General features: G+C 46.3%; 2 protein-coding genes across 2 annotated transcripts; both read right to left on the reverse strand.

Annotated features, from left to right (window-relative positions):
• Window positions 1-7,962: 7,962 nt before the first annotated feature.
• Window positions 7,963-8,944, reverse strand: LOC117863243 (copper transport protein ATX1). Its single transcript, XM_034746871.2, has 2 exons — window positions 8,501-8,944; window positions 7,963-8,394 (listed from the first exon to the last, which is right to left on the reverse strand). Exons 1-2 carry the CDS (start codon window positions 8,622-8,624, stop codon window positions 8,156-8,158), a joined length of 363 nt encoding a protein of 120 aa, XP_034602762.1. The 5' UTR covers window positions 8,625-8,944; the 3' UTR covers window positions 7,963-8,155.
• A 14,450-nt stretch (window positions 8,945-23,394) lies between these two features.
• LOC117864817 (probable helicase MAGATAMA 3) lies at window positions 23,395-25,006 on the reverse strand. Its single transcript, XM_072295336.1, is given in 4 exon segments — window positions 23,395-23,598; window positions 23,707-23,972; window positions 24,098-24,422; window positions 24,494-25,006. Coding segments are annotated over 4 exon segments (1,299 nt in total). The 3' UTR covers window positions 23,395-23,403.
• Window positions 25,007-25,307: the final 301 nt, after the last annotated feature.

A 25,307-nucleotide genomic window follows, 5' to 3' on the forward strand; every position in this document is an offset into this window, starting at 1 on the left:
TTTGATACGTGATAGTGAACCTTATAATTATCCCAATAGACTAAAAAAACCTACGGACATGGCAATAGGGGTCCACAGTCCTACTGCCATATTGGTATTTCTTTTAAATTCCAATTCCAGCTATTTAGTAATTGGATTTTGTATGTAACTTTTAGATTAATATAGACTGTTAGATCATCATAAAATTCAACGGTGTATATTTTTTTTCTTTTTTGATTAATATGAAAATTTCTAGACCCTCTCAATAAACATGGTAGCTTCTTTTAACACTGTGCATATATGGTAATGTGAGGTCGATGGACGATATCATGATACTCGGCAACAGGTTTGCAGGCACCGGCTTCGCATGGTATCCTTTTTTTCTATGCATATATGGTAAGGGAAATATGTTATTGGCAAAGTCGTCATTAGCTTGCGAACCACCATTGCAATCGTTTTCTGCTTGCACTATGTTGGAGGCAAGCATCAGTATCTTTACCTTGAAGATGTTGTACGCTTTGCAATGTTCTAGCGAACCAACCGTGCTATTGCATACTTATGTAGATCCCATAGTGGGATGATAGGCCAGCCGTGTATGTATCAATGGGTAGGGATTTTCCTTTTTATTCAAATATTTTACCTACTACCCGGGTATTCTTTTACGTGGAGAGGGGGGACAGCATACATACTCTTTTTTTTAATATAAATCTTTCATTGGAGATTCTTTTTTTAATATAAACATTTCATCGTATTGACAATGACTCTTGGAGCTAGTCTGAGCCGTTAGGTCTTCATAAAATCTAATGGTATATATTTTTCTCTTTTTTAGATTAACGTGAGAATTTCTAGACCCTCTCGACGAACGTGGTGACTTTTTTTTAACACTATGGTATTAAGATAATAGATTCCATTCGTAAACGACCAACGATAATCCATTCAGACAGATCTCACCCCTCTTCACGCAAGGTCTCTTTCAAAATAAACTTTAATAAGACGGTATCCCCAGGGGCCAATCTGCAGGGAAAGACAATTGGCTGCACACTCACTTTTACTTGATGGCCTTCGCCAAGAATTTCAGCTGAACAAAAGCAAAAGTCCGGCTCCGTCCGGTAGAAAATAGCACCACCACGTTGCCTCCCCCCAAAGGACCCAACAACCAACATGGCAACTGTGCACACAGGTGACGTCCACAGAAAGCGACGTCTCATCCGAAACAAAACCACTGCAAATACTGGCAGACCACGTCCCGTGCCGTCCGTACACGTACACTCGCCGCCAGCACTCAGCAGGACACCGCCAACCTCGGCCACAGCCCGAATCCCAGATTTGTTTGACGGCGGCCGCGACCTACCATGCCCAGCTAGCTGCCGAGCGGCTTCTGGTTCCGGGCCCCGCTTGACCGGGGCGTGGCGCAGCGAGTACGACGACCAGACGAGATCGAACCCGTGCCGGCCGATCGGATAAGTTCGCGGCCTCGTTGACGCGCGCGCCCACGCCGCAACCGCCACACCGGTGCGCTGTTCGCCTGTTCCTGGGTTCCCCAAACCACGGGCCGACGCGCGAAAGCGAAGCGAACATTTCCTTCCTTCGGCTTCTAGCGGATACCAGCAGCGCGCCGCGCGGGCGCGCGGTAGCCGTCGCCGGGTCACATCCAAACCAGCGCGCGCTGCCCACCGGACGCGACACGCAGCGAGCCCAGTCCAGACTCTCACCATGGGTCCACGGCTGGATAGCTCGACCTGATCTACCCTCCCTCGACTCCACGAACGGCCGAAACCCCGACCCCATTTAAAGCCTCGGATCGCCCGATCGGACGATGCAAGTCCACATCCAGAGTCCAAAAACGTCCGATCCAATCTTCCAGTTCTCAGTCCAAGCGACAGTTGAAGCAAAGGTTTCCCGTCCGGCAATGATTCTGGTGGCGATCGTGGCGGAGCTGCTGGAGGAGTACACGGCGCTGGTGGCCCGGGTGCTGGAGCAGCTGCTCAACGACGCGCCCTTCCCGCGCCGGATGCGCTTCCTCATGCTGCGGAGCCTCCCCTTCGTGCCGCCGCCCGGGCCCCCGCCGCCGCCGTCGCACGCCCTCCGCGTCACCACCCGAGGCTGATCAGAACCTGCAGGCCTTCGGTTTCAGCCAGCCCGCCACGAACGGCGCCATGACCAACCGCATGCCCTTCCGCGCGAGAGCCGGCTGATCAGATAGGTCGAGCCACGGTGTGTTCCATTCGTTTCGACTTTCAAGCAGTTTGATTTTGCTAGCTCTTCGCTAGTGCTGTAAAGGAAGAGTTCATGCTGTACTTGAGGATTCATTTCGTTCCTTTAAATATTACTGGTGATATGTACAATAAGGAGACTTTGACAGAAAAATGATGTCGAGACATTTGCGAGCTCAGTTTCTTTTGGATAACTAGGCAGGTTGGCGCGCTATGCGCGCCCGACCAAAGATCTTAATCTGAATTAACAATGAATAATGACAAGGTATATGATTTTAGAAAAACGGTGTCCATCTCCAATTTCCAAATAAATGAAGTCATCATACAAAAAGGCCAAAATGGAAGAGAGGTTTTAGAAGAGTTCATCAAATTAGAGAGTTTGGTGGTAGTGGAGCTCGGTGGTCCACGCATCATCAGGGAGAAGGTCGTAGATAGCGCGGCTGGCTTTTGAAGGTGCACGCGGCCAGCAAAGCCGGTCGCATTGGTGAATGGAGTTGCTGGTCGAACCATGGCAGCCCAGGAGCCGTGGTGATTCTTGCTAGTGCTTCAGAGTTCAGACCTACTTCCTGTTACTGATGGAATGCTAGTTGACATTGAATATGCACCAATTCACAGCAATGATTATGGTACTGGTTTCACAAAATCACAGCAACTAAATATAATAGGAATCTTAAAGCTCAACCATTTGCTCTAGGTTACTCCTGCCGGAACCGAAGCTAAATATAACTGGGTATAAGTTCATATCATCAAACTCAGCATCAATGGCAGCCATCGCTGTAGCTTACATTTAAGTGGCTTACAAATATAAACCTAATGAATCAACACTCAACAGAAAGCACATTAGTATGACATACTATTGATGCAACTGCAACATGGTATGCACAGTGACATGAAATATTCAGGTTGCTGCCCAAGAGTGGTGCTTTGTTATCTTAGAATCTGGATGAAAATTTCGATCCTTTCAGTGGAACGGTTATGGTTATTTAATGTTAAAGTCATCAATAACTCTATTTAGGTGAACTGAACAAAGGATTTTTTTTGGTAAACTTGGTGTCAATATAAAAAAACTACATACTAATTGGGTCGATCCAGAGAAGAAATGTCTGCTATCCCATAGATTGTGAAACATTTCGGTTCTAACATGTTCGTTGATCTCAGGAAATTTAGGAAGGCAGTCTGATGCCTTGTGGTCTTCTATTATTACTTCCATGTTACCTTAATTGAAGCATGCACAGAGATTCAGTACTTACAGTTTGCAAGTCAAGTAGGTAAAGATCATTGAAGCAAGCAGAGTAAGAAGAGCCACCAAAGATCAGAAGATACTGGTCAGCATAAACAGCAGCGAAATGATCGTACCTAGGAGCCGGGCCACCTTTCCTGTTATACAATAGCAAGCAAAGCAATAATCTCATGAACAGCTCAGAATTACATAAAGATATTTCCAGCATAAGTTGTAAGTGGTTCTTACTCTGTTTTCACTTCTTCCCACATCACTGTCTCCAAGTCAAGTATATGAAAATCATTCCGTAGTCTTCTCTTGTTATCCTCTCCACCAAACATTAGTAATCGAGAACCCAGTAGGGATACAGATTGACCACTAATCAGATTGAATTAAGGTTGCTAATAACTGAAAAGGGAAAGCCACTCGTCTGTCCGACCTCCCCGCGCTGAGGCAGCAGCGTCTCCTGCTGCTGTAGCTCGGGAGGAGGCAGCTGCAGAGAGGAGCCATGGGAGAATATAGCCCCGGGCACCCATGGCCAACGCGCTGCCATGGTGTGAAGAACGGAGCTCCCTCCGCGCGGGAGGAGGCGATTGGGTGATGCGAGCTCCTCTTTGGTGCTCGTGCGGATTAACGGCAGCAGATAGGAGGGCGGAGGATCCGGGAGCTCAACGGTCGGCGCGGTGGCCTCGTATATGGCAAATTCCGGCAGCTCTAGCGGCGTGCGAAGCGAGGCACGCGAGGCCACGACGACGGAAGCGGCTCGGCCTCGGCGCGGCGGACTTGGCCCCAACCAGGGCCTTGGCGCGTGGGTTGGCGAGCGGTGGAGGAGAAGGGCGACTTCGAGCAGCGGCGGAGCTCCGGGATGGCAGCAGCGTGCGATGGGCGGGGCGCCGAGACGGCGGAAAGAAATTCTATGCGGCGGTGCCGCACCGCGCCTATTCTGCGACACCGTCTGGATGCCCGGCACATCTCATCGCTGCGGCGAAAACCTACCCTGCAGACCACTCCCGCAGGAGGAGAGCTGACTGCACCTTCCGCTGGTCTGCCAAGCCGCGAGCCGTGCGATCAAGCCTTCTTCCCATCCTTCTCTCGTTGCGCGGATTGCAGACCGCTTCAAAAAAAAGATCGAGCTCCTCCAATCCTCATCGAATGTAGAATTTAGTCGCCACACAAATTAGATGTCCTAGTTTTTTCATTGTACCACGGCTTTCATCGACTGGAGGATTCTACCGTCCAGTAATCAAATACAGATGATGGGAGCATGATCCTATCCTTCTGCGATCAACACTCACGGCTCGAGGACCTGCCGTGTCGCTCGCTCCTCACCCTTACTATCTACAGCACCTCCATTCGATTGAAATAGAAGCGGATTCCTAGGTTAGGGTACGACACGATGTGAGGCTCTTGTTTCCCTTCTCACGGGAGGAGGCCTGGTCGCCTGGACCTCGCTGTCGGTGAAGAACGGCACGACGGCGGCTGCAAACGTTGAGGAGGGGGCAGCTCGATCTGATTTTGGAGCCAGCTTCGATGCATGTCGTTTACGTAGAATCAGGTCGGTAATTGAACGGCAGATGGTTCTAGCGGATGCGCCTGCGCCTGGTGGGGCAATCGTGCCATACGTCGGGCATATAGACGGTGTCGCATGGCGTAGGGGCGCGCGGGGGAGCAACCGGAAAGACGGCGAGAGTTCCAGAGCGTTTTTTTTTCCGATCGAAATTGCGGGGCCCGCAAACAGTACCAAACCTCCTGAGCTTTCGCCATTCCCAGGCACGTTACTACGGTACTTCTGCTGTACCCTGGCAATACGATGCGTCACCTTCACGGCTTCACCTGCTTAGCTGGCTGAGAAACATCTGGATACCTCTGGACAGGTTTTAGGTAGCCACTGATGCATCTGGAAGAGGGGGATTCTGACGATTATTGACATCATCACCGTATTGATTACCCAGGCTTCATCAGCGTTCAATGCACATGAAATTTTGTAAGAATGCCATTTATGTGTGAGTTTCGTTCTCCGTGACAGGCAAACAAACATGGTGATATGGTATAAAGAGAGGGGGAAAATGAATTTTCATTTAGATGAAACTCAGTCCCTGCAGTTTTTTCAATGTAACGAAACTCAGTTCCTACAGTCCCTAGAGTTTCAGTTCATACCATTCCTCCATGTCCAATTAAACAATGTCATGCATGAATTAAATACTACGATAACCTATGAATTAACAAAAATGATAAATTTGTATTGCACAAGCTTATCTAAGTTTTCATCCACTTTGGACGCTGTGGTAGTCCTAAAAACGGTGAAAGGAAATTAGCTACTGCAGATTAATACTCCCTCCGTCCCGAAAAAGTGTTATTTTTAAAAAAAAATTTAGACATAATAGTAGTGGTGAGAAATATCTATGTTGCCCCTAATAACTAATACTAAGGCCCCGTTTGGTAGAGCTTCGGCTTCTCATAAAACGGCTTCGGCTTCGGCTTCTTCGGTGGAGTGGCTTTTTTAGTGAAGTTGAAGCCGTTTTGCAAAACATTTGGTAAAACGGCTTCTTAATGGCAATATATGTAATTTTATGATCACTTAATGCTTGGATAAAGAGGAGAAGCCGGTGAAGCCACTTTTTTCGGCTTCTCCTCTCTAGTGTAAGCCGTTTTGCGACTTCTTCCCAGCTTTGATGGTGAAAGCCGTTTTGAAATTGGCCCTTTGGTAGGACTTCACAAAAGCCGGTGGAGAAGCACTTTGAGAAGCCCTACCAAACGGGACCTAAATGTGATTGAAAATCGGGTGGTCCGTTTAGTTTTTTATCCTAAATAAATGCGTGTGCATTGGAAATCAGAGAAATAACATCAATTGATTATTTATTGGCTCTACGCGCTTCTCCATGCACTTTTTATTATTAGTGTGAGTGTTGTTTTAATTAGATGAGATTTACTAGGAGGTAAAATGACACTCTTTGTGGAATAAATTTTAGAGTCTAAAAAGACACTTTTTACGGGGAGTAGAATATAGTATGTTGTTATTCGGGATATCTAGCCTCCTGTGCAGATTGTGTGGACCACACATCTGCAAATTAACTTGCTTATGCTTGTATCCTGTTTTATATATAAAAAAGCTGGTCTAGTTAACCCAAACTTGTAGTTTGGACAATTCGCGGAGCTGCTCGTGTTGCTACAACAACTCGCGCCAAGCTACAGTAGCGCACATTTTTGGTTCAGCCCATTAACTAACAACTGGCCCACAAGCGGTGCATTACATCATGATCCGGTGGAAGAGATCATGCATCTCTCGGTGCTCACTTGAATGAAGTGAGCACGAAGATATGTCCACTGTCCAAAAGGAGAGTGGCTGATCGAAAATGTTGGAGACGTCTATTTTTCTATTTATAGTACTGTGACTTTAAAAATAGTGGCCGATTCAGTGAGTGACATAGAATGCAATTGGATCACTGATATGTGGGTCCGGATCCATCTATTAATGATCCAAAATTGTTGTCCATCTAGTGAGGCTCATGCCCCCTTAGGCCTTTACCCTACTCTCCACTTGATATTGCTCTACTAGCATGTAGCATGGTTCAAGTTTCTCATGTAGGCCTAGTTTGGTTTCTTTAGTCCTTGGACTAAAGTTTAGTCTAGGCCCTACCCTATTTGGATCTAGAGACTAAAGGCCATTAAAGTAGATGAACAAAGATCAAAATAGCCCTAATCAATGTACAAAATCTGCATCCTACGCTGCAATAATGAGGGGCAGGGGTGGCCTCCTGGGCCTTTAGTCCCATTTAGTCACTCCCCAAAGGACTAGAGGACTAATCTCTTTAGTCCTTCATTTAGTCCCTCTATTTGGAAGTTTAGGGACTAAAAGAGATCAAAAGGGAGGGACTAAACATTAGTCCCGTGAACCAAATAGGACCTCAGTCATTTCACATATACTTCGTGCCTGTTTGGTTCCTTTAGTCCCTAGACCAAAATACCCCTAATCAATGCTGTGGGACTAGAGGATAATAATGGGGAATGGGACAATAATAAGGGGCAGGGGTGTCCTCGTGGACCTTTAGTTCCCTTTAGTCACTCCCCAAGGAAATAGAGTACTAATACCTTTAGTCCTCCATTTAGTCCCTCTGTTTGGAAGTTTAGGAACTAAAATAGGCTAAAATAGGCTAAAAGGAAGGGACTAAACTTTAATCCCATGGACCATCCCATGGAACCAAACATGACCTTATTAAATATAATACCAAATAATAATATCTCCCTATACATTTGAAGTACCATTTGGCTAAGTTAGGATAAGGTCAACACTCAACACGCCTCCTAGAGGAACACTTTTGCTGCCTTTGTTCCTCTCCACCCAATGCTACAACAATGGACTCGCAGAGGAACACCTTTGCTGCTTTTGTTTCCCTAACCTATGCAACTCATGGAACCTTCGGAGTCATTCCTAAAAAATTTCAGTCATGAATGAAGAGGAGGAAGAAGAAAAGGAGAAACGGAGGAGGAAGGAGAAAGAAGGGGAAAATGAGCTCTTATTCTTTCTAGTTCTGGATCCACCACTGAATGGACTAGTGCCTAATCGAACGGCATTGATCCGTGCAAAGGTTACAGCAATGTGATTCACAGGTCTGTAACGCAGCACATTTATTTGATGTCAACACGCACGCGCTAACACGTTGCAACCCTTTTTGCCACTCCTTAGACGAATTCACGCGCGGAATACACCTCCACTTGTCAGAAAGCTAAGCTCACGGCCAGAGATTTACAGCCGGATCAGCGGGAAAAGCTTCTTCCATGACTTCCTCAACCTGTAGGCGGTGAACGCCGCCAGGTACTGCTTGGGAGCGTCTCCGGGTTGCTCGCCCGGACCCAGTTCGTCGCCGTCCCAGAACCGCGCCGCCCTGCGCTTCTTCCGGACGGCGGCGAGCACGTCACCGCGGTTGCAGATCCCCCACACGGTCACCTTCTGTTGGTGGTAGTCCACCTGCACGGAATGTATCCCTGCAACAACATGTCCACCAACACGGTCAAATAACTTGCTAACAAAAACTGTTCTGTTCTGACTGCAGATTGCAGATGCAGACCAGGTTAACGAAGCAATTAGTACCTTTCAGATGCGAGACGGACTTCTTGATCTTCTTCTCGCAGCCGTAGGAGTACAGCGGCACCTTCATCTCCACGTACTGCGCCTCGATCTTCCTCCCGGCCAAGACGATCTGCATGTCCGCCATTGGATTCCAGCAAGCTATCGCCTGGATCACCAACTCAGAGCTCGACTGCTCCGGAGATCAGTGTGTAGATAGCCCGCAAGAACGGCGGGCCGGTTTATGTACAGGCGCCAAACCCAAAAGGCGACGCTATGAGAGTGGATTATGGGATAATCCTTGCATATCCTGAGCATGTATCATGGATGGATGCATGTGCGCACGGGCCTAGCCATGGCGTCACCACCCTCGCTTTTGAGTTCCCGGCCCGTCCCTGTGCGCGCTTTTCGCCGATGGGTGACCGGAGCGCACGAGAGCCTGTAGCTGGTTCAGGGCTCAGACGGCACGGCCGCCGATTAGAAAAGAGCTAGGCCGGTAGTGGAGGGTTTACATGTAGTCAGTGGCGGACTGTCGCGGCGGAGCGCCCGGCTGACGAGGCGAGGCATCCGCGCCCATGTGAGGCGCCGTGGAAAGCTGGTTGGGGTGGAGGCGACGGCGTCGTGCTGGGAGTACGTGGCGCGCGGCGGCATCTTGGCTTTTGGGATCGGTGTCGAAAAGAAGATCCAACTGATGGGCAAAGGGGAATAAAGCGTTGCAAGTGCGACATTCGGATTGGGTTTCGATTTGTTTTTGGCTATTTCTTAGCAACAAAGGATAGATTTGGTCTCCCAGTTCTGCCGGCGAGCGTCGGCCGGAGCACAATCGATCGTGACCCACTGAGAACTGATATTTGTTGCCGATCCATTTTCAGTGCACTAGTTCAACGAGACAATATGTTCAGGACACAATTTTGGGAACTCCGATCCGCTCTCTGACCGATTACAGCCGGCAGCTCTGAACTACACAACACTCACGTAGGAGTACATGCATGTGAGCTCGATCGGCCTATAAATTCTGGCTGACGACGACGTCTGATGCCGTGTGCAACACCAATCGAGAGCTAGCTCGCGAAAAAAGTGCTCAGTAGTTCGTTACCCTCCACTTCCACTACACTGGCGGCAAAGTGCAGCGTAACTTTCGCGGCAGTGGCCGTTGCCATCCTGGCGGTGGCCATGGTGATGATGGGCTCGACGGACGCCGCGATTGCCAAGACCGAGAGCTCCCTCACGTCGTGGGCAGGGCCAGGGTGCTCGGGGCAGACGGCGACCGTCGAGTCCTGCGGAGCGACCTCCAGTTCTACGGCGGGCAAGACTTCCAGGGCGAGACGGCCACGTTCTACACCGAGACCGGCTGCGCCGGCACTCCGTACCAGGTGATCGGGGGATTTGAAGGCACCCAATTTTGCGGCGACTTTGGGTGGCGCAGCATCAACATCGACTGCTGACCAATGGAAAATCGTGCGCCTTATAATCCAGATGATCGATCCTGATTCTACATATGGTTCCTGTACGGCTATACCTGACCAGTTTGGTCACGCAGGCTAGTATAGTTGCGGTGTACTGGTGGCATAGTCGCTTGTATCAGTATAAGAGGAAAACGTGCACACGCACGTTCTCTGTGTTTTTAATTTCCGACCAAATCTCTTTTTTTTTGCTAAAGCAAAGATACTTATAATGAACAATATATCTTGTTGTTGGTATCATATCGCCGATTTTGTTTCTCCAAAACATATCATAGGGCCTGTTCGCTTCAGCTTATAAGCCGGCTGAAAAGCTGAAACAGCTGATTTGTTGTGAGAGGAAAATACTGTTTGGTGGCTGATAAGCCGACCGAATAAGCTGAAGCGAACAGGCAAATACAAACGTTGGGCGCATACCTCTATGGACGTGTACGCATGCGTATTCTATACCTTTGAGAACTTCTGAGAGATTTGATCGATAGATTTTGTGAAATTGAGAAGTCACTATAGGCACCTCATTTTCAATGGACGTGTCCCCTAAAACCGGGATACGCAAGAACCTAACCACCTACACTCTAGTTCGCATCATCACCAATTGTTTAAACAACGCCATATCAGGAACTCCAGAGTCCGAAATTGCCTAGATAAACTCGATGATCCCATCACAACATGAAATTTCGAAGAACAAGGTACTAGGGAATCAACTCATAAATCCTTCAGCTGAAGCCGGTGTCTAATGCCTCACATTATCTTAGTGGACGTGGTGAGTGTCGTAGCCATCGCCTCGTTGGGTCCTTAAGGAGCTACCTTGGCATCGTGGAGAGGGCTAACACCTATGCAGCGACTATGGTTGGCACAACATCCAACATCTAGGGTTCAAAATCCTGATGAAATTCCGAACAGACTCCATGAATTATAGTATTTTTGGAGGTGAACAAAAAGTATATAATTCGGTCAAAAATATCATTTTACTAAATTCTGTTGTGTTTAAATAATATTTATATATGCCATTCACATAACAGAAGTTGACACCCAAGCATGGTGGGAAACACCCTCCACCTCCCTGGAGTACTAGGGATGGAACTCAAAATTTACTTTATCCGATTTCAGTAACGAAAAACCCGAATTCAGTAATTCAAGCCGTGAACCGAATAAAGAACATGCAAAACGGAATTGTAATCCCTGTCTACCTTCTACCCACTACGGGAAACAAGAAAATTGCCGAGTGTATTTTTTTTGCCGAGTATTTTTTTTTCGAGCACTCGGCAAACAAGCTCTTCGCCAAGTGCCAAGCCAAAAACACTCGGCAAAAAAATACACTCGGCAAATCGGGACTTTGCCGAGTGTCAAATAAAAAATACTCGGCAAACCCCCTTCTTTGCCGAGTGATAAAAAAAACACTCGGCAAAGAGGGTAGTTTGCCGAGTGTCAAAAAAAACACTCGGCAAAGAGGGGGGTTTGCCGAGTGTTTTTTTGACACTCGGCAAAAAAAATATTTTTTTTCTCTTTTCACCATGAAATTTTTTCTACTCCCCACATACAGCATGTGGTACTCCATGTTAAAATTTGGTATATTTTTGGATTTATTTGCTATATTTATTTAATTAATTGCATTTCATGAAAATTTTTGGTATAAGTCAAATTTGAAATGCAAGTGATTCAAATTATGGAACAAAATGAGTAGAAAAATGATATTCATGTTATTTGGCCCATTTTGAGACCTGACCCATGAAATGAAAAGAAATTTCGAACATCTTGTTCAGGAAACACGACCATGAACGTGTGGCAGTAGTATTTTTAAATTGTAAAAAAAACAAGCAAAGTCTGAAAATCATGAGATTTGTCATGATGTGATGATATAATACGTGGAGGCTGTGGAAAAAATTGAGAAGGTTTTGCACATTTCATCATGTACAATGATTACAAACTGAAGCATCTCAGAAGAAGAATAGTAACTTTGAGAGGATTCGATAAGATTTAGAGTCGAAGTGACGGTCGAGTTTGGTTTGACCGCAAAACTTTTTGTATAGCCAATAGAGGACCTATATTGGTTCGTGTGAAAATTTGGTATTTTTTTGAAATTGTTGGATATTTTTTAAAAAAAATTCAAAAAAACTTTGCCGAGTGTCCTATGTGGGACACTCGGCAAAGAAAACCCTTTACCGAGTGTCCACGTAGGACACTCGGCAAAGAGCAAACCCACCCGCGCAGTTAAGACCCCCCCAGTCCCCCACCTGCCCGGCGCCGGCCCGCACCAGACCCCCCACCCGTCCGGCCGGCGCACCCCCGGCCGACGCCCCCCCCTCCCCCACCTTCCTCTCCCACCGCCACCGCCCCTTCCCTCCCTCCCTCCCTCTCCCTCTTCCTCTCCTACCGGCACCCCTCCCCCTCCTCTCCCCTCCTCCCTCCCTCGCGTGGCCGCCCCGCCCCTCTCCCCAGATCCGGTCGGATCCGGCGGGGAATCCGCCCCTCCTCCCCGGATCCGGCGGGGACTCGCGTCGGGAGCCCCGGATCCGGCGGGGACTCGCGTCGGGGCCCCCCGGATCCGGCGGGCGTGGATGGCCGCCGCCGGCGGCGGCGGCGACGGCGTGGATGGTGGTGACGTGCTGGTGGTGCGGCCGACGCCTCCCCCGGTTCCGGCGCCGCCGCCTCCCCCCTTCAGATCCGCCGACGCGGGCGGCGCCCTCCCCTCCCTCTCCGACGCGGGCGGCGCCCCTCCCCTCCCTCTCCTCCGGCCCTTCCCCTCCCGGCTGGCGGTGGTGGTGCTGCTGGCGGCTGGTGGCTGGTGGTGGTGGCCGGCGGTGGTGGCTGGCGACGGCGGCCGGTGGCGGTGCTGGCGGTGGTGGCTGGCGGTGGTGGCCGGTGGTGCTGGCGGTGGTGGCCGGTGGTGGCTGGTGGTGCTGGCGGTGGTGGCGGCGGCGGCGGAACAGGTTTTTTTTATTTTTTTTAACAATTGGATGCTGAGTGTTTTCTGTCCACTCGGCAAAGACTTTGCCGAGTGCGCGACAGAAAACACTCGGCAAATCCTTGTTTGCCGACTCAAAGTTTGCCGTGTGCCGTTTGCCGAGTGTTACACTCGGCAAATGGCTCACCGACTGTATTTCGCCCTTCGCCGAGTGCCCCTGGCACTCGGCAATTTTTTTGTTTCCCGTAGTGGTACCCTTGTTTTCTTTCTCTAAGCTTGAGCTACTATATGAAAAAGGATCCAATCGTCCTGTGTATCGTTCGGATTGGATTTGGATTTGTTTTTGGATCTTTTTTTTCATGGGGATCATCAGTTTCTTGGCAACAAAAGATGGATTCGGTCTCTCATTTCTGCCGGCGAGAGTCGGCCTGGAGCACACTCGACTCGATGGTGATGCACCGACCCTTGTTTTCTTTCTCTCTAAGCTTGAGCTACTACATGAAGAAAAGGTCCTGTCGTCATGTGCGTCATCTGGATGGATTTGAATTTGCATTTGTTTTCATGTGGATCGTCTGTTTCTTGGCAACGCGAGAGATGGATTCGGTCTCTCATTTCTGCCGGCGAGCATCGGCCCGGAGCACACTCGCGATGGTGATGCACTCATACTTTGGGGGTGGTTGGGAATACCATGCTAAACTTTAACACTTGTCATATCGGATGTTTGGATACTAATTAGGAGTATTAAATATAGTCTAATTACAAAATTAATTGCACAGATGGAGTCTAATTCGCGAGACGAATCTATTAAGCCTAATTAGTCCATGATTTGACAATGTGGTGCTACAGTAACCATTTGCTAATGATGGATTAATTAGCCTTAATAGATTCGTCTCGCGAATTAGACTCCATCTATGCAATTAGTTTTGTAATTAGCTCATATTTAGTCCTTCTAATTAGCATCCGAATATCCAATGTGACCCTGCTAAAGTTTAGCACCTCGTATCCAAACATCCCCTTGTCTTCGGTCCATTTTCGATACAGTGGCTCAATGAGACAAATATGTTCAGGACACCATCTTGGGAGCAGCACAGCTGCAGCTGCAGCAGCAGCAGGCACCGTGCAGCGGTAGCGGCAGCTGTTCGAACACGCTGACAAAACCTTCATGTATTACATGTGAGCTCGCCCTATAAACTCTGGCTGATGACGACGCGTCCTGATGCCGTGCACCACCAATCAAGAGCTAGCACGCGGACAAAGTGTGCTCAGTAGTTACCTCACTCCCACAGTCCCACTACACTACGCTCCTATGGCGGCAAAGTGCAGCGTAACTTTAGCGGCAATGGCGATTAGCTCGACGGAGGCCACGAGCCACCTCACGTCGTGGGCCGGGCCAGGGTGCTCCGGGCAAACGGCGATCGCGGGATCCTGTGCGTGCAGCAACCTTCAGTTCTACGACGGGCAAGAGAAGAGCTACCAGGGCCAGACCGCCAGACTCTACACCGAGACCGGCTGCGCCGGCACATCGTACCTTGTGTTCGAGGACACCCAAGCGTGCGGCGACTTTGGGTGGCGCAGCATCAGCATCGACTGCTGAGCAACCCTGAGAGGCAATTGGGTGCCCAGACTGCATGAGGATAGCCCCGATGCCCTTGTCAGAAGCGTCAGTTTCCAGCTGAAACCCTTTGGAGAAATTTAGCAATGCAAGGACAGGAGCTGTGATAAGGGCGTGCTTCAATGTCTCAAAGCTGCTCTACATTTGGGGATTCCATGAGAAAACTGCTCCTTTCTTCAATAAGTCTGATAATGGTTTACTTATGGAGCCATAATTCTTGATAAATTTTCTATATTAGCCTAAAAGTCCCAAAAATCCTCTCAACTGTTTCACATCAGTTGGCACTGGCCATTCTCTTGCACTGCCTTCACCTTGGATGGGTCTGTTGCTACCCCATGAGCACTGATTATGTGACCAAGGTATTCAATCTGGTTTTGAGCAAATGAGCACTTGGACTGTTTGACTAAGAGTTGATGCTGTTGTAGTAAAGCAAATACCTCTTTCAAGTGTTGAATATGTTCTTCAATTGTCTTGCTATAGATTAATATATCATCTACAAAGACCAACACACACTTTCTCAACATAGGTGAAAATATATTGTTCATAATGGCTTGGAAAGTTGTAGGGGCATTTGTTAGCCCAAAGGGGGTGACTCTAAATTCCCAGTGTCCATTATGTGTTCTAAATGTTTTCTTGTGTTCATCAGCTGGCAGTAATTTGATTTGATGGTATCCAGACCTCAAACCCAATTTGGTGAACCACTGTGCTCCATGTAATTCATCCGGTAGCTCATCTACTATGGGTAGAGAGTATTTGTTCTTGATGGTGATATTGTTGAGGTGCCTGTAGTCCACACAAAATTATCAAGTACCATCTTTTTTCTTGACCAATAGCACAGGAGAGGCAAATGGGCTAGTGACTGGTTGTATTATCCCGTGCTGCAGCATCTCCTTGACTTTTCTTTTTATCTCATCTTTCTGTAATAGGGAATATCTGTAGGGTTTGACATTAACTAGTTGTATACCAGGCTGCAGTGGAATGGAGTTATCACAATTCCACTGTGGGGGCAATCCTTTTGGGTCCTGAAACAATGTGGAGTGCTTATCCACACCTTTTGTACAGTTGTTGGAACTAATATAGTTTCTGCTTTAGTGTCATTATTTGGTGCCACCTGAATGATCTGAGCAACACCTCTTTTTCTGATTAGGCCTTTGAGCTTCTTCACAGTTATCTTCTTGCAATGTGCTAAGTTGTCTTTCACACCAGTTAATGTGGTTCTTCTGCCCTAATGGCTGAATCTCATTTTTTTCCTCTTTCAATGGACCCACATTGGACTATGTTATTCCAACCAGTCCATCCCAGAATCATGTCATAGCAGTCAAGGGTAGGGACTTTTGCATCAGTGTAGAATGTGTTTCCCTATGCCCACCAATGTAATGACTTGATCATCTTGTTACGGTATAGTTTGTTGCCAACTGCTGGAAGCTTTAGAGTAGTGACTAATGATTCACCGACAAATGTACCTGAACTTCCTGAATCAAGTAAGATCAACACCTCCTAATTCTGCACCAACCCTTGAATTTTTATGGTCTTCTTTCCTTGTGTACCAGATGTGGCAAAACAGGATAAGAACAGCAATTCCTCTTCACTATCTTGACTGCTAGTGTCAGTTACCACATTAGTGTTTCCTTCATGCTGTAACAGCTCCATTAGCTCTTCAACCACATGAAGTCCGATTTGCTTTGAACATCGATGTTGAGGACTATAAGTCTTCCCACATTTCATGCATAGCTCACTGGCTCTCCTCTTTGCTCTTAATGCTTCATACTTATTGTCCCGTCCGCTCTTGTTGTGATATTTGTCCGCTTGTGACTTTTCCGCTGTGGGTGTTGCACCCAACACACCAGCATAAGTTGTAGTAGTGGAAGCTGAGGTTGAATTCTTGATAGCACTCCTGTTGTATTCTTATGTCCATGATGAAAACCTTCTGGATGATGCTTCAAGGAGTTCTTCCTACATTAGGGCCAAGGATAACGCAACATCAACCGTTCTTGGTTTATGCAGTGTTATAGCATTACTGATATTATACTTCAAGCAATCTAGGAATTTTTGTACAAAGAACACCTCTCTCGTATCTTTGTTATGGACTAAGACTCTATGTTTAGATTGCTCCAATCTACCAGCATACTCTAGCACATCACTTGTCTTCCTAATGGTTATGAGGTCTCTCATATAATTGTGATACAGATCCTTGCCAAATTTTTATTTCACAGCTACACAAAGCTCAAGTCAACTATCAATAGTATGTTGTGCTTCATATGTTTGTAGCCACAGCTCAGCATTGCCTTTGAAATTTATTGTAGCAAAAGGGACCCAAACATGAACAGAGACATTGAACATACTGAAATACTTCTCACATTTTTCTCTCCACACTTTAGGATGCTCTCCCTCAAATATAGGAAAATCAATTCTAGGCAGTTTGTATTCTCTAGTGGGGTTTGACTAGCATGAAAGCCATACTTCCTATCACTGGGCTCAAGGAACTCAACATCAAATTGTATGGGTTTGGGTTTCTGGTGCTCACCCTTGACCAGGGTGGGATCAGGTGTTGATGAACCTGGATCGGCACCTTGGTGTATCTTTTCAAAGCGGTGGTCGTAGGCCCGCCACCCTTCCTCGTGCGTCGGGGCCGATGGCGGAGCAGCAGATGTGGCTGCCTCCAATGCTAAGATGCACGATGTGAGACTCTTCAGGGTATATTGAAGCTCGCTTGCGGTCTTCTCCGCAGTGATGCTCCAAGTGTTGATGCCATCCACTTTGGTGAGGAGTTTGACTTGATCGATTTGAAGATTCTTCACTTCTGTGACCAAGAGATCCACCTTCTCCTCAGCAGTCGTCATCCTATAGGTGAGCGCAGGTGCGCGGGGCTTCTTCCCTCGTAGCCGATGTTGTGGTGGCGGTGGCGGCGGCGATGGTGGACTCGGACTGGAAGCGGGTGAATTTGGTGGTGCGGTGACGGTGGTGGCTTGGGTCGGCTGGTGAGGTTTGTTTTGTGGAGGCGTTAGACAGAGGTTGCAAGGATAATGGCTCTGATACCTGCTGTCACGCTCCTTGGGTAGAGAGAGAAGGTCACCGGCATCACGCACGGCAGGGAGAACGGCGCCGTCGCCTCGAGCAGGAGCTAGGAGGAGAAGGAATAGTATTTTAGGTTTTCTCGTATTGCTTGTCTTCCCCCGTTCACCAATTCGGCACAAGTAATAGGCTGCCTTCAGTACATGGGCTCACTGGCTCAGAGTTGGCACGCAGGCCTAATGCTACTCTATTACACGGCCTCAGGCCCATACAGTGTAGCCCATGACAAACATAGAACCATTCTCCTTATTATAATTCAGATGGTCTTTACGTGTGATACTATGATTTGTGTACTTCTACATTGCACAATTTTCATCAAGTAATGGTTCGCCTTACAGACCAAATGTAGCAGTCAGTCTGGTCACATATAGAGGCTAAGCTTGTACTGTCAGGTGTCATGGTCTCTGGTATCGGTATAAGAGGAAAACGTGCTCAGGCACGTTCCTTTTTTTTCTCTTTTCGGTCAAATCTCTTTTTGCAAAAACTAAGAAGTTTATATAAACTGAAACCATGTCTTGTTGTTGCCTTGTTGGTATCATCATTGATTGTTAACATCACCATCTCGGCAACTCCAGAGTCTCTACGAATGAAATTTTTTTAGATAAATAGGATGATCCCATCACAATCCTCAACAAGTGCCACGAAATTTTCAAAAATAAAAGCCAGAAAGACTAGGGAATGTAAATCGCCCAACCGATGCCGGCGTTTGACCCTTGCAAATTGCAATGCCAAAAAAGAGAACGCAGCAGATGTATACACATATGGCCACAAAGTACGTTGCAGTAGTTGCCACTTGCCACACCGTGGTGAACGTTGCGGCCATGTACTCGCCGTGTCGGTGTGAAATCTGACCGACATGTAGATATTTGTAATTTTGTTGTGCGTTAGATCGGATATGGCCTAACACACAATGACGTAGGATGTATACTGGTTCGAGCAACGCGCCCTACGTCCAATCGGGGTCAGTCGGTCGACTTTATTCCTGAGCCTAGGTGCTCAAAGTTTGCAGTGAGGGTACAAACGAGAGGAGTATGAGAGGGGGGTGCCTGAGTCCTGGCATTATTCTCGTCTCAGTGGAAGAGAGTGGCAGGAGCTCAGTCGTGCGCTAAGTATGTGAGAGTGCGAAAGCGTAAGAGTGCGTATGTGGGTGTGTTCGAGACCTAAAGTGGAGGGTCCGTCCCCTTTTATAGTACACGGGAACAGCCTTACAAGTCGGAGAGGATAAGAGAGTGAGTGTGCAGGCGTTGCCTAGTCTTGTCGAAGCCCACGTCTTCTGGTGCGGTATGGCCTCTGTCCTCGGTCCTTGTTCTCCTGGTCAGGCCACTCCGTCGTAGCGAGTATGTTTACGGTGGCATTGTGCAAGGCATGCGTAGGACGTGGCGCAGTATGGTTCTGCATACGGTCGGTTGACCCAGGCGTTTCCTCGTTATCCGTCCCACCTGCTCCCTAGACCCACACCGAGCGGGCGCCCCCGGTCGGTTGTCCCAGTCGGCCCCGACCGAGTTGGTCAGGGGGAGTGGTATGGGCGGTACGGTGCATCCCCAGTCGGGAGGACTCGGTCGGGAGGACCCGATTGGGAGAACTTAGTCGGGAGAACTCAGTCGGGGTCGGACTGTGGCCCCACCTCTGACTGGCTCCTTCCTGTCAGGGTGTCGACTAGGCTTCCCGGTCAGAGGACCAGAGGAATCGGCCGGTGGCTAGATCGGGGCCTTGGCCTAGCTACGCGTAGCCGGACCGGCCTAGATGTACGTTGTTGTTGTACCCTTTGTTGGGTCAAGTGTCACGGCAAGACGGCAAGGCAGTTCCGTTGGGGACCTGGGTCTATAGACCCATCACGCTGGTTCCGGAGGAGCTACCTGGCGTCATGGGAATGGCCGTACGGTGCATCTCAGGACCGTGGCCGTCGACGATATGGATAGCGTGGGGGCGTGCGGTGCACCATCATCTTCTTCTCCGGCGGGTATGAGTTCAACTTCCGCGGCGAGACGGCGACGCTCTACAGCGGGTGTGGCTGCACCGGCGACCCGTACCGGGTGCTCGAAGACACCCGGGCGTAAATTCAAACAAGGAGATAAGTAAAGGTCAAGCCAAACTGATCCATTACACAAGCACGTATGTGAGTGCTGACATCAACAGTCAGCTCGATACCCACTATGGAAAATCCCCTAGGCACCGTTAACTACAATGTAGGAATCGACGTAGGAATCGACCGCCTTCCTGTCCTATAAATCCTCGAGCCATAGACGTTCCGTTCCATGCCGAGCACTACCCCACGAAGCTAGAGAAAGCAAACAACACTAGCTCCCCATCCACCGAAATGGCTTCGAGGCACGCCGGAGCAACGCCCGCCGCGGCTGCGGTGGCCATCGCCGTCCTAGCCATCGTCATCGCCGCGGCGACGATGACGGGCGTGGCGGCCTCGGACGGGTCCGGCCCGCGGAGCTACCTGACATCGTGGGGCGGGCCGGGGTGCACGCCGGGGGAGCAGGGGCACATGGCCAGCGTGGGCTCGTGCGGTTGCAACCACGTCCGGTTCCATGGCGGGCACGAGTTCAACTTCCGGGGCGAGAAGGCGACGCTCTACCCCAAGCCCGGCTGCGCCGGCACGCCGTACGAGGTGTTCGAGGACACCCGGGCCTGCGGCGACTTCGGCTGGCACAGCATCCACATCGACTGCTGATGAGCACGGGCGCGCCCGCCAGAACCACCAATATATGTGTGTATATATATATATATATATATATATATTTTGCATGCATGTGTATCGCAAAAAGGAAAAAGAAGCAGTGTAACGGCCTTTTGCATCCGGAAATTTGATAAGAGTAGTTCGTCTCTGCACGGGCTATTAGTTTTAAAAGCTATTATATTTGAAAGTTATTAAGAATCAAACTTCTAGTTAATAATAAAAATTATTTACCAACTACTCTCATTTTTCAATACTTCAATATAATACTCATATACGTGTGTAATTATGTTTGTTCGTGATTGATTTTTAATCAGTAATTACTCTATACACTTTTTCATCCATATTCACACTTTTTCATTTTATATCACACCTCCATACATTATGTTTAACATAAAAATCAATATTTTTCATTACTTCCTTGCATACATGTATAAATAGTCTATATGATGACACTCATCATACGTATATACCTTAACTTAGTATTTCTATATTAACAATAACAAAATTAGGTAATTTAGAATAATATATTAGTTTACTTTTGGACATTTCTGTATGATGCACATGAAGATAATTAGATTAAGATTCAGACATTTACTTTAGGTTATTTTTAATAACGACATACATGGGTAATTTAAATACCAATTTAGAATGGTATTTTAAGTTATGCTATATAATGATATGTATGAGTAAATTGGATGAAGATTATGGGTTACTTTAGATTATTTTTTTATAATGGCAGAGCTCGGTAATCTAGATATAAGTTTAGGGTTTATTTTAGAATACTTTAATGGTTAACTTTTTAGAAAATATAATAGACCAATAACTATGATTATTAGAGTGTATATGATTGATGTTTGATGTTTCTGATTTTTGTGAGAATTTCTAGGATTTGTCTTTTTTTTTCTAGAGTGTCTTGTGAGAACTAATGCGGAGTTTCCAATGAAAAAGAGGCCACATTACTACAAAACTATTACCTTGAGCTACATCTCATTAGTTAAATATTCAAACTAAATACTTATATAGTGTCGGTGTTTAGACCCGGCAACCTACCGAGGGGTGCTCGAGGTAGTGTTTTGGTTAGTGAGGCTCGTCGAGATCAAGAATTCGAAGGTAAACGCAGACACACGATTTAGATAGGTTCGGGCCGCTGAATAGCATAATACTCTACGTCCTATGTGTTGGTTGGATTTTGGAGGGGGTCCTGCCTCACCTTATATTGCCGGGGCAGGGTTACAGGTCGGTTGATTTACAAGAATACTAGTCGGATTCGACTAGACGTTCTACTCTTATTGCTACGAGTACTTTTCCTAATCCTCGACTAGTTCCTATCTTGCCACGTAGACTATGCCGTCCAGCGCCATAGTCTCCATATCAGATATATCTCGGTGTCCAGTCCTATATTTAAGGCTATCCAAACCTTCTAGTGGGCTCATAGATATATGTACGACATATTTATAGATATATACTTATCATCTTCATCCGATTATTGTGATAGATTTTAGTTAGTAATTTACTCTATAATGTTTTCATCTACATTTATAATTCTTAACTTTTTCACTTTGCATGCTTGAATTTATTTAATAGACCCTAAGTTTGAATTATAATTTTGACATAGAAATCTATTTTCTTATGACTTTATATTTTTATAAATGGTGATACACATCATGCGTATATACCTTAATTATTATATCATATACCAATAGTGTAAGAAGTAGACGATTTAGAATTATATATTGGTGTATATTTTTAATTAAGGTTTTTTGGATTCAAATGTAGTGTTACCTCATGTTATTTTTAGTAATGAGATATGTGGGTAATATGATGTAAATTTAAGGGGTTACATTAAGTTACTTTTGAGTATTAGTGGTGGGCAGTTTAGTTGCAATTTAGGGGGTTATTTTGCATATTGTTTATAATGGCACAAGTGGGTTATTTTGATGAAGATTTGGGTATTACTTTAGTTTATTTTATATAATGACAGAGGTGCGTAATTTAGATATAGATTTAAGGGTTACTTAAGGCTATTTTTATAATAGTTAAGGCTATTTTTATAATAGTATTAGGTAATTTTTTAGAAAATATAATAGATCCAATGGCTATGATGATTTGAGTCTACCAATTGATGGCCAGATGTTTTGTTTTTTTTTTAAGAATTTCTAGAATTTCTCTCTTTTTCTAGAGTGTCCACCTAAGATCCTAGGTGACTTCACGTAGAGGCTTCAAAAGGATTCTTCAATTAGTAATAGTAAGATAAGATTGAGCCTCAAAAGGATTCTCCAATTAGTAACAATAAGATAAGATTTTTAATTTCTCTCTTTTTTATAGAGTATTCATCTTAAGATAAATATCTTAGGTGGCTACACCTTGAGGCTTCTTTTAGTAATAGTAAGATAGACGAGCCGCATGGCTACAGGGTTGTCCAGCAAACCGAATAGGACCGTGTGCTCGTTTAGCGAGGTATCCCCCTTGTGATCTGTGTTCTTGAGGCCAAGTGCTGCATGTATTTGTGCTGCATGTGATCTTTGTTCTTGAGGCCAAGAGCTCCTGCCATTTTGTTAAAAAAAAAAAGAATTGACCATGTAAAAACCAGAGGATGAACTTTCCTGAATTTTCTGTAACAGCATCCCATTTGTTCTCCGACTCCAAGTTGATGCCACGCACGTTCAAGCAAAACTGTTCCCTGCTTCTACTTGCTGTTGATCCATGGAGGAACGAACCATCGAAAAGAAAACTAACAGCACCCGTTTACTATAGCCAGGATGAGTAACCACAAAAAGGGACATATAGCAGATGCACAAACTAAAAATAAGGGAGCGTTGGAACGACTACAAACACTGATCGACCTAGTTGAAAATGCCAACCCCATAAATACTGACACCGGAAATACAACCACAGCTACAATTCTACAAAAGAGTACCAACGGCCGTGCCAAAGTAGTTGGCGCTTACAAAAGATCGTCTACTTGTAAATCAATAAAGTAACGTACTATCCGAGGGAGCAGAAAGGTTGATCATAGTGCTTGGAGCAGGTTCCACCATGACCAGCTCCACCATCACCTCCTTTGGAAGTAGCCAGCATACCTCCCTTGCCAGTCTCTGTAGTCCATGAACAGGGAATTTTCTGGTGGGACAAGGAGTATGAGTATCAGAGAGATCATTCAAGTCATTCAAGGAATGAAAAGGATTCAGAGTTTCAGACCAGGTGAGACAGGTTATATTCATGATCATTACTCGTGCCATCAGTATCATCAACCTCAGTGGGCTCAAAAATTGCATTTGGCAACTCTTTATCATCACTGACATTGAAAAAACAACCTCGATCCCACGAGTCCTTAACAATCTTTTGCCAAACAGAATTGCTGTTGGACAAAGTGGTTCCATTTCCCCACTATCCATAAACAATAAATTACATATCCTTTCATTGTGAATGCACTCAATAGTAGAAAGCCAGACCATACAGAAGATTAGGAAGTACTTGAAATGTAAATGCATGTACTGGAACTTACTTGGCCCTTGTCAGAGCCACATTTGTCCTTTGTAAGTTTGAGAGGAACCCAACAGAACCAGCTCCATTGCTCCTGACTGTTGATATGATAATGATATCTTCCTCCGCACCTTGGAAACCATCTACGGATTTTACTTTCACCAAGAAACCATCACTCCTACTGTAAGCTTTCTCAACTTTTTCCTGGATAGCTCTAACTTGAGCATTGTATGGGGACACAACGCCAACAGAGAGCTTGCTTCCTGTAGAAACTGTCTCTGCAATAGATGAAAAGGAAAAAACAAAACATCGGAACCCCGCTAAGCTTAAACTGACTTGACCTTGAATATATATAAAATGATATCATACTTATTAGAAATACAGCATTATGGCTGGCCTTTACCTTTGAACAATCTCCGCACTATCAGCACAATAGCAGCAACTTCTATTGAGCTTTTCAGGCTCAGGCCGTGCTTTTCACACGTTTCATGGCCATCAACATTTATAAATGAATATGGCCTAAACAATTTTCCTGCTAAAAACCTCTTGTTGTAGTCTTTATGACTGACATTGGGGCCATCAGAAATCTTGCCATCATAAAATGTACCAACTGGAAACTTGCTTATTTCTGAATGCATCCTGTACTGGATATTGAGAAGGTGCTTACTATAGCCTAGGGAACTTAACCTCTCAAAAACACTTCGTCCAAAATTAGCAGCATCAGATATCTGCATAGCCATAACTAATATCAATCCAAAGAATGAAATCAAAAAAATAACTCTGAATTGATGGAGCTTACTTTGCTCTTCACAAGTGCAGGTAACTGATACTCATCGCCTATGAAAACAGCATGCCTAATGCCAGGCAGCTGCAAAGGAATTAACGTTTCACACTCTTTCAGCTGTGCAGCCTCGTCAATGATCAGCAGCTCCAGAGGAATCATATTTTCAGATTTCTTAAGCAGCCCACATACACCTGTGGAAGAATTTCTCATAGGTACATCGTACAATCTGAATGAGCTACAGACTGTACAGATAATGCATCTAGTTCTTGACAGCAGGTACAGTTGAACATCTTGTGTACTATAACAATGAGGGAGATCCAAATTCTTACAAAGATATCTTAATTCTTGCACGCACAAAGATCTTGCAGCCACAAACTTGGATTTATTGCATGAGTTAATCCGTATGCAGGCTAACTGTGAAGGCCACAGCACAGGGTCAGTATTCTCTTCTATAGTGCTTTCAAGCAGTTCATTGGACCATATATCACCACCATCACCAGCACTTAACAAAGCACCTCCAGCATACATTGAAAGCTACGTCCTGTTTCCAAGTTTCTTGGATGATCATTGTACAGTACAGCTATGCGACTTTGTAAATTCCCAGAAAGTTTAATATAATCATCTTTCAAATGATGCTTGAAAGTTTTACCCTTATTATTCAACTGGTGCTTGGTCACAGAATTCACAAGGAGATCAATAAGTGTGCACAAACAGTGCCTCCAGCCTTTGCTTGGCAAAAAGCATGGCAACAACCGCTCAGCACGAGAGTTAAGATACACCTTTGAAAGATAATAGTCATCATCTATCTTCATCTTCTTTTTGTTTCCAA

Source organism: Setaria viridis, chromosome 7 (assembly GCF_005286985.2).
Source record: "Setaria viridis chromosome 7, Setaria_viridis_v4.0, whole genome shotgun sequence".
Lineage (NCBI taxonomy): Eukaryota > Viridiplantae > Streptophyta > Magnoliopsida > Poales > Poaceae > Setaria > Setaria viridis.